Consider the following 10,483-nt stretch of genomic DNA (forward strand, 5'->3'; position numbering starts at 1 on the left):
GGATTTATTGTGTCACCAGCCTGCTTCAAACATGAACTAGTGCAAGGACCCAGATGATGACATCTTTCATTTGCAGCCGTTTTCCCACTGCTTCTTCTTTTTCTTGTTGCTATTGTATGCTGTCAAGTTTTCGCTTTCAGGGCAACTTCTGGCTTAATTTGATAGAGGACCCACTTTTTCATCTTTCTGTCAGTCGTAGGAATACGTAAAGCTCTCCTCCAGCACCATGTTTCAAATGCTTCAATTTTCTGTCAGCTTTCATCACTGTCCACCTTTCACAGCCATACATTGTCTTTTTTTTCTTAGCACAGAAAATCTCTTATGGACAGAAAGATAAAAGAGATGCACAATGCCTTTAGACCAGTAGCACTGGAACTGTCCATCAGGAAACACCCTTATCTGCCAGTACATGCTAACATCTTGTGCTCCTTCTAGACAGTGGGCTCCTAGTACTGGCAATGAAGACACTGTGCAGCTATTGTATCTTTCCCTCCTTAAACAATTTCTGTTGTAAAAAGAAAAGTAAAGAAAAAAAACCTGTGTGGGGTAGGGGCAACCAGGATCATCACAAAAGGAATACAACGTCACCCGAACACACATAATTATGTGAATCAAGTACAGCATTTATTGTGATTTCATGTGAAAAGCCTCATCTAGAAACACACTCAATGCTTTGGGCATGGCAGCAACCCCAAGCACTGAAAATGGAATCATTATTTATACAAGGTAGTCTGTAGACATGCATATGAGCTATTATTAAAAGGTGTTTTGGGAGCTTTTTCCAGTAAATATTATGCTGATCCTTGTCTTAGATGATCCTTGCTGGACTAAAACTTATAGAGTGGAACTCCTAGGCACAGCTGTTATCTCTAATTTGAAAGTGCTTAAGGCAGTTTTTGAGCAATGCAGTGTCTTGAGGTGATTTAGTGGAGTTTTTTTATAGTGCAGGATTTTTTATAGAGCATGAATATAATAGATTTGGATGAGACCAGACTATTGGTGCAAATTTGATTATTTCTCCTCACTCCCATTTCTTTCACAGGATTCAGTTACTTTCGTCATTGGAAGAAAACCCATTTGTATACGTAAACCTTCTTTAATAGGTTATTTTTTGCTGTTTCCAGGTAAAGACTGGAAGGGCTAGTCTGTGTCTTTAGTGGTGTCATCCATTGACTCCCCCAACCTGATGCCCTCCAGCTGTCTCATTATGAACCTGCCTGTATATCAAGATCTGCAGGAAATGTACTTTCAAGGGTACCATTAACAGCTGAGGTCCACCTGTCAGACAGGCATTAAAAGACTTTTTCTTAGGTTGCCCCCAAACAAGAGGAAGTTTCTTCAAGAATTGCAAAAGGGTATAAAGAAACATCTGTTCGATTTAGTCTTTTAAAATGTGTAAGTTTTAATATTGTATTGCTTTTAAGGCAGTCCTTATTTCTGTGATATTTTATTGTTTAAAATTGCTATACTCTGATGGCCTTGGCAGGTTTTTTTTTAAGCAGATAAGCAGGTACTGTATATAACTGGAAATAATGCACCAAGTGCCGTAAGCAAATATTCTTTGGACTTCCAATTCCCGACAGCGCCACCTAACACAGGCAATGGTCACAAATTATAGCCTAAAACATCTGGAAGGCTCCCGCTTAGGGGAGGCTGAAACAGACACATTAAAAATTACTGTTTTCTTACTTAGAGGCGGCACGGCTGCCGGGGCAAAAGCCTCACCCCGCCAGCCAATTCCAGCCCGTCAGCCACACGGCTGTTCAAGGCTGTCTGCCTTCCCTTCGGCCGCCTGCCTATCCCGCAGGCGCCGCAGCGCGGAGGCCGCTCTCCTTTCGCGCCGGGCCGGCTGCCGCAGCGAGGAAAGCCCTAGTCCTAGTGCGGTTTTCCGGCGGCCCCAGAGCAATGGGCGCTTCCTCCTACGACGCTGCCCGTCCCTCCCTCAGCGGCCTCTGGGAGGCGGCAAAGGAAGAAGGCGGAGCAGCTCCGGGAAGAGCGGCGGTGAGTGGAGGAAGGAAGAGGAGGCCCGCCGCCGCCGCCGCCGCTCCTTCTGCCAGGCCCTGGCCGGGCCTCTTCAGTAGCCGCTACGGAGGCAGGCGAGAGTAGAGAAAGCCCAACGCGTGGGGACCGTGCCTGTCTTCTCCTTCGCTGCGGAACGGCCCCCATGTCAAGAGCGGCGGCGGCGGCGGCGGCGGCGGCTGGGCTCTGAGCGGCGGCGGCTCGTCCTACTCATTCAACTTTTCCCGTCTTTCGCTGCTGGGGGCGCGCAGCCGCCGACGCGACTCCGCGGCTGCGAGGGAAGAGAGGCCGCGGCCTGCAGGCGCAGCTCTCGAGGGAAGGGGTGGCAGGGGTTGCAGGTCCGTGAGGCGCAGGATGTCACGCCAGACCGTCACGGTCCGGGCTTCCCGGCGGCCCCAGTAAAGCCCGGGCGGAAGAGACTCTTATGAGGCCTCTCCGTGGCCCAGGGGGTGCCTCCGCCGGGCCCTCCTTCCCCTGAGCGGTGGGGGAGACCCCGAAAAACAGACTGGCGAGAAAAGCCCGGCGCTGCCTCCCGGCTTTCGGAGCGGCCTGCGCGGACTGTCCCAGCCCTCGGTCCCGCCGGCCCCTAGACACGGATCCAGCCCGCATACACCTCGTTGGAAGTGATGTCTTCTGCCAGCTCCGTGGACATGATTGAAACCCCCCCGGTGCTCAACTTCGAAAAAATTGACTACAAAGAGATTGAAGTGGAAGAGGTGAGTCCCAAAGGGATATTTGAGCGAGCTTAAACGCGCCGACTCAGGAGTAAGTCTCACCTGCTCCAGAGAAACCCACGTCCTGGGATATATATGTGTGACTGCACCCTTGATGCCTCCAATCAACCCCACCATCAGTGTCTCATGCTGGAATGAGGCTGCAATCCTCTGCTTGCTTGCTTGCTCATTAGGAATTAAGCTTCCCTTGAGTGGCATGCATAGGATTATTCTGCAAATATAGAAGAGGTGCAAGACTTGAGGCTGTTTGGAAAGCTGCCCACCCCACCACCCCACCCCTAGCCCAGATGTGTACTTGTACTCATCACCCATTGGTGAGAGAAGGATACTTCAGATAATGCTTACCACAGTAAAACTTTTGGCCTTAGATCAAGCAAACCCAGGTTCAAGTCTCCATGCAGCTGTCAAGCAGGTGATTTTGAGCCAGTTGCCATCCCTCAATTGAAGTCACAGTTTTCCACAACACCAAGTTCCTCCGGAGGAAGCTGGGCTAAAAATAATAATAGTAAAACGGTTTGCTGTATGTACTTTATTATAGACCCAGAGCTGAGCTTTGATTAAACTGATTCTGAGGCTGACCTGTTGAGAACGGCTTGAGCACATCAAAAAAGTGTGTGCACTTCTTTAGACATCCATTCAGTTCTTTACAACAGGAACTTAAAACTTAAGCAAATTTTAATTGGTGTTTTGTTTGCTTTGTTTTTCTTCCATGTGTAACATTTTAAGTCTCATATATCATTGGAGTGGGAAAGGTGGTACTCCAGGGTTTGGGGTATAACTGAGTGAGTACCTGTTTTGTCAGCCATAGCTGCTTCACATACCATGGTTTCCCAAAGCAAAAAGCTCTTCTATGGAGCCTTTGGAGAGCATGAAACCTGTGTGTGAGCATCCCATACATGTGTAACTTGATTTGTATGCTGGGAGACTGTAGAAGTTCACTGCTTCCCAATATGTGTATATATTGTATAAAATACACACATGATTTCAACGTGGACCCCTCATCCCTCTCAGTCACTTCTTATTCTGTCCATGGGGTGCCTCTCCCTATACCTCTCCTTTATGTATAAAGCTGTTTATTCTAATTTTGAAAGGCCTTATGGCCTTGTTGCTCCTCAGTCACTCCACTTTTACATCCCAAGGCATCCTTATCCTCCTACAACCCTGAACCATCCAAATGCCACCTCCCTAAAACATGTGATATTGCCAATCCAGCATAAACATGAAGCTGGTTTGTTCCTATAACTGGTAGTAGAATGTACCAGGAAGGGGAAAGATGAGAACAAGCACCAAGGCAGAGTAAATCAAGCTAGAACCTAATTAAATTACAGCTTCTGGATGGATAATGACAGGGCAAGGCAAGGGACCAAATACCATTGGTACCTGGTGCTATTTGCACCAGTGTGTACTGGGAGAAGTACACTGTAAATATCAAGTTGGGGTAGGAGCTAGCTTTGACTGGGCATCTTTTGTAACCAACCAGTCTTGGTGCAGCAGGAACAAAGACCCCCAAGCTAAGCCAGAATTGAGCCATTGCTCCTTAGACCCATAAGCATAGGACAGGTTATTATTCTTACCCGTTGTGCCATTGCTCAGCGCATTAGTTGTGACTGAAATAATAAGACAGTGAAAGTGAACAGAAACAAGCAACAAAAAAAGTCTGCCAGGGGGAAGACAAAATTCCAGACCTGAATGGTCAGGAAGGAATTACCTGACTGGAAATGTATCAGTTTAGAAACTGGCAAATCACCCTGAAGAAACTCATACACCACAGTTAGATTGGGTTTGATCCCACTGAAGTTAATATGACTTGTATATTTGCGTAGTTGTGTCATAATCATGGGAGACTTACTGCATTTTGTTCTTTCAACTAGACAGATCCAAGAACTGATGGCGTTATTTTCACAGGAATCACATAGGTTGATGTAGGCATCACCCTCAAATGTAGCATTTGATCAGCCATTTTTCTCACAAAGACCTGAGATGAATGTGAGTGGTTGTTCTTTTAAATAGGTTTGATTGATGTCTCCAGATTAATATTCTGTGATGAAAGAGAAACAGAGCAGGAACTAACATGTCTGTCAACATGTGTGTCAACAAATATTGCAAATATTGTTAAGTGGAATTTACAAAAGTAAAAAGTGAAAACAGATCACACTCAAATATGATCATTTCTTCTCAAACTGATGTAAATCATTTTTAGTCTACATGTAAGGCATATATGTGTATAGCTCCTGCTTTCAGATTCTCATACCTTGTTACTCTTGGATATGGAGATAACATTTATTTCATGACATCATGAGGATAAAATTGGCCAAGAGGTTATGCTCCATTTGAAGGAGTGTGTGCAGTCATTTGTGTGTTACCTATGAAAACAGCGGCATTGGTGGTAAAATCTTCTTAACTTGTGCAGTAAAGGCTCTTCAAGAAGATAGCTTTGACTAATACCTGATGTTTAAAAAGACTTTCATCCTACTTGAGAGTAGGTATTCTCAATTGAGAATAAAGCCCATTGAGGCTAGAATTTATCTTCTTCATCTGGCTTGCGCAAGATTGTTTATCCTGGATTAATCGCAAACTCCCATATGTATACAATTTATGTCTTCACTAAAGTGTATGTATCTGAAAGTGAATATTTTTACATTAAACTCCTGCATTGTTGAGGGAACATAAGGACATAGGCTCATGTATTTCCACCCTTCCTCCTATTATTGCCTTTTGCAGGCCTTTTGAAGGATATAAAGATATATGTTAAGTCATTATGCAAAGTTAAGAAAATGATTAATGGGGACTCTGCAGATAGTTTGAATTAGTATCTGAACATTTCCATTTTTTATTTAGGTTGTTGGAAGAGGAGCCTTTGGAGTGGTTTGCAAAGCAAAATGGCGAGGGAAAGATGTGGCTATTAAGCAAATAGAAAGTGAATCTGAACGAAAAGCCTTCATAGTAGAGGTACTGTTTTGTTTTGTTGTTTTGTTTTGTTTTGTTTTATTGAGAACACAAACTTACAGGTAACTTGCTGGTTTCAGAATAATATTTAGATTATGTTTGACCAGAATGCACCTGACCAAAAAAAAAAGAAATATAGTAATGTGTATTTGGAGACACAAACACATGGTTAAGTAAAATAGTATGTGTGCTTATACTTTTTATTTCTGGTTTTTTATTATTATTATTATTTGGTAATGGGATTCAACTAGGGAAGTAGATTTCCAGACTTGCCTGTAGGTATATTCTGTAAACCAGATTGGCTTGGAAATTGCACCAGTTGGATTATTGCTGTCCTGCCTTTCCAGCCTCTCTGCCCTGATCAGATTATTCTTTTCTCATGCCTTGGCTGTATCTTTAGAAAGTACAGTAAGAGTTGCCTTCCCCATGTTTCCTACTGGTCATTCTAAAAAGACTGAGATGCTGTAGTGAAGAATTGTTTATGTATGTGTAATCATTGGATTAACATTCACGGTTGGGTTCAGTGTCTAGGGGTATTACAGATGGGGAGGAGGCATAAGTTTCCTAACTGGTAGACCCTCCCTTCTTTACAAGGGTTTCCCAAAATAGAATTACTGATAGGCTGCCATCATTCAAATTGAACCTTCTGACATACTTTAGTTTGTCAAGCTGCTTGGAGATTTTCTGAACCCTATTGCCAAAACCTGCCCATCTGAGCCCTATGAAATTAAAACAAGAAAGATCTTTAGTTTCAGAGTATATGAGAGCTTATTGCAGAAAGAGCAGCTTAGTATCCCATTTGATCAACAGTGGACAATTTGTGGCCCTCCAGACATTTTGGCCTACAATTCCCTTTCAGCCTTAGCCAGCATAGTTAATGGTAAAGGATCCTGACAATTGTTGGCCAAAATATCTGGAGGACCACTTGATGCCTAATAATATATAGATGGTAATAGTAAAAAAACACAGAGAGAAATCATTTTTATGGACACTTGTGTTCAGTAAAAACTGACTGCCAAGGAGAAACTGATTCTTGTTTTGTCACAAGCTTAACAGAAAATGAATTTCTTAACAAACCCCTTTTTGGGAACCAGCAAAGTATCTTTCTTACAAGAATGGAAGAACACATAGTACTTAGTGTAAGACAATTTCTTATCCAGTTCTATCATCCAGTGCCCCAGAATTAAACCTGTGGGCTCTTTGGAAAACATCAAATTGGCTTGTTGACGAAAATGAATATACATTTAGTAAAACATTGCACATTTCTAGTGTGGGGAACCCAATATAGCTTACACTGTTCTCCTCTGCTACATTTTATCGTCACAACAACAGCATCCCTGTGGGTAGGTTTGAAGCTTGGAATGATACCTTTTATATCTGATGTTACTTTAGTCAGCAAATAAAAAAAATCTTAATTGCTGGATGCATCTTCATAATGACCCTAAGCTTGTATCACAAAAAAGCTAGCCAGTTTGAACCAGACAAACTAGTATTAACAAGAGATATTGGGGAACAAAAAGCAATAATAGTCGTCCCAGCATGCCAACTAACTAGTTAGTACAAAGGACATTTGTTGTATTAATCAAAATTTAGGGAGTGGTCACAAGGAATTATGCTTCTTCATTTAAGTTACACGATAATATATAAAATCTCTGTGAGGTATGCTGTGCAATTACAGTACATGCAGGCTACACTACATTCTGATTCAAGCGAGAACTTCAACTCTTCCCCCAGAACCGGAAAACCTTGATCTGTGTAGCAGTGTATCCACCACCACCCATACACACATACACCAAAGATATGGACAAATAAGATTAGTTATTCAAACTAACAAACATTGTATCAACAGGAGATCAGCAGCATAGACAATCAGAAAGTTCAGGACTTTCCACCTCCTCTCATGCTTTGTATGTACCAATGGAAATCGTTGTCCTTACAGTTAATGGAAAGATGCAATCACAGTGAGTAGTGGTTGCTTTCATGATCTATGAAGATGTACAAATTGCATTGCAATATAATCTGCTTTGTCAAGAGACATCTCTTGCAATGTATTGTGTTCCAGCATTGAGTAGCAAAGTGGGTGCCAGTCACAGTTGGCTCCTTTTGGTCTATGTAGCTCCAAGCCAGGAGGAATTGGGAAGCCAGGTCCAAACTTCTAGTGTAGTTAAAGACCTATCTTTCTACTGACCATAGACAAGAAAGATAAACATATATGTTTAGTTCCTTCAACCAATAGAAATTACAGCATAGTTTCTTTAGGGCAAAATTAGCAATTCTCTATTTTCAAGCATTCAGCATGAGGACAGTTAACTTTTGTAGATCCTGAAGCAAGCACACCTCACAGCAGCCAATCAGCTCTAATCTTCATGCCATAAAAGCAAACAGTGGTTTCCTGTTTGGTGGGACAAGTCATCTAGCAATGGTTATGTCTCACCACCACCTAGACACAGACAGTGCTCACAAGACCAAGATACTTTGTAGTAGTGATCTTAGCTCCTTCTCTCCAGTTTCTTTTCTGCCTTTTTATCACAGTCTCATTTTTTTCTTTCTTCTTCTTTTACACTTTTTATAGTCATCTAGCCCATTCATTGCTTACCTGATTCTTTCTATTTGTTGTATCCGTTACTCTGGTTCATTTGTTTAAAGAATAAAAGCCTTTTACGCTAATGCCTTTCTTCAGAAGTTTTACGCTAATGCCTTTCTTCAGAAGTTTTGCTTCTGAATTCTCCCACTTCTCTCCTCTTTCCGTCTTTCTCCTCTTTGCAAAGGGCAAACAATAACATCTTCACCAAAGAAGGAAGATTTGTCACAGTTAGGCAGAATAGAAGTCAGTCTCCTGTCAAGACTTCTGATGAAACATTTGAAGGGTCCTCTAATGATCCATCCATGAGTATGCCTGGAAAGAAGGGCAAAAGCACCCATTTCTTCCTTATCTCTTTCCAACAGTTACAATAGAATATGGTCAGCTCTTCCCGACATGTATATAGGCTCCTTCAAATTGTTGAGTTCAGGCTTTTCTTACTGTATGAGTGCACTATCTTCCTTTGTTACTTGGTGTAGTATGTAAGAGCTTTACGCATGGAAGTATATCTTCTACATAATCTCTTAGAAGGGTAATTTTAGAAAATGAACTGGTTTGTGTGGGTGCATGTAACATAGGGATCTGCACCAAAAAATAGTCATGTTAATTGGTTTTGATGGAGTATCACACTCCCATTGCTGTTCTTGGACTAGCTTGTGGCACTGAGAGGTTCTCCCGCAGGGTACTTGTGGGGCAAGCAAATGCCCAAACATGACTAACAAAGTGACTGCGGTGATGGGGGACATTCAGGCTACTACAGGAGGTAGGGATCTGGCCATCATAACCTGATATAGAGACCTGTTGATTCTTTTTCATCCCTAAAGCTTGTGACCAACTATAAGTTAAGTGAATAACATTTGGAACTATGGGCCTTAGAACTACATTTTTTTTAAATCAAAGTCAACAGATTTAATTTGTGCTGTAGGCCTGAATTCAACAATTGGTTGGAGTTTTTGACTGATTTAAAATATCAGTGAAGTATTAGCATTGCCAGATACCTCTTGCATGGTCTTTGTAATATTTGCATACACCTCTAAATTAATAAAGACCTCTTATTTTTATTCTGAAAGAAAGTGGATATATGTAACATTAAGCTACCTGGGTAAACACAAACATCAGACTTAGAAACATAGAAACATAGAAAACAGAGCGAGTCAGAAGGGGCCTCCCAGGCCATCTAGTCTGACCTCCTGCACCAGCCGGCTCTGCTCACGACATGCCCACCATGTGGACGTCCAACCTATCCTTGAACACCCGCACCAATGGGGCCTCACCCACCTCCTGGGGAAGCCCGTTCCACACCCTCGGGGTCCTGACTGTCAGAAAGTGCTTCCTGGCATCCAAATGGAACCTTGGCTCCCTGAGCTTTGCTCCATTGGAGCACATTCTGCCTTCCTCTGCAGGGGAGAACAGGTCTCTACCCATCTCCATGTGACATCCCCTCACATACCTGTATATTGCCAACATATCCCCTCTGAGTCTCCTCTTCTCCAGGCTGAAGAGACCCAGTTCCCTCAGTCTCGCTTCATACAGCATCCCCTGCAAACCGGCCACCAACCTTGTGGCCCTACGCTGCACTGACTCTAACCTGACTATATCCTTTCTGTAATGAGGGGCCCAAAACTGAACACAATACTCCAGTTGCGGGTGCACTAGTGTCATGTAGAGTGGTAGTAATACCTCTCTTGATCTAGAAGCCACACTTCTGGCTATACAACCAAGGGTGGCATTCGCCCTCTTGACCACCACATCACACTGCTGACTCATGTTTAGCCTGCAGTCAACCAGTACCCCTAGGTCCCTTTCACAAGTGCTGCTCTCCAGCCACTTATCACCTAACCTGTACTTATGACAGCTATTCCTATGCCCCAAGTGCAAGACCTTGCACTTATCCACATTGAACGCCATCCTGTTGTCTCCTGCCCACTTCCATAGTCGGTCCAGATCCTTTTGGATCTGGACTACCTTTTCCTCAGTTGTGGCCACTGCTCCAGTTTTAGTGTCATCTGCGAATTTGATCAGCAGACTGTTCACCCCTTCTTCCATGTCGTTAATGAAAAGATTAAACAGGATCGGCCCCAGGACAGAGCCCTGGAGGACCCTGCTTGTCACTGGCCGCCATTCCGATGGTTCCCCGTTAATGGTTACCTTCTGCTTTCGGTCAGTCAACCATGCCCTAATCCACCAGACAGTGCTTTGGTGT

The 10,483-nt window shown here is 43.3% G+C and overlaps 1 protein-coding gene across 6 annotated transcripts in view; it reads left to right on the forward strand.

The window, feature by feature from the left end:
* The first annotated feature begins 2,020 nt into the window (after positions 1-2,020).
* Positions 2,021-10,483, forward strand: part of MAP3K7 (mitogen-activated protein kinase kinase kinase 7) — a 46,357-nt gene continuing 37,894 nt past the window's right edge. For 3 of the 6 annotated variants that reach the window (XM_044427602.1, XM_044427610.1, XM_044427627.1), the window contains exons 1-2: positions 2,023-2,735; positions 5,592-5,702. In XM_044427602.1, coding sequence (XP_044283537.1) covers positions 2,646-2,735; positions 5,592-5,702 — 201 coding nt within the window. In that variant the 5' untranslated portion in view covers positions 2,023-2,645. Of the gene's footprint in view, positions 2,736-4,624; positions 4,740-5,591; positions 5,703-10,483 lie in introns of all 6 variants that reach the window. The other 3 variants (XM_044427618.1, XR_006414477.1, XM_044427592.1) reach the window with 3 other exon arrangements.

This window comes from Varanus komodoensis, unplaced genomic scaffold, assembly GCF_004798865.1.
Source record: "Varanus komodoensis strain SLA01 unplaced genomic scaffold, ASM479886v1 scaffold1, whole genome shotgun sequence".
NCBI lineage: Eukaryota > Metazoa > Chordata > Lepidosauria > Squamata > Varanidae > Varanus > Varanus komodoensis.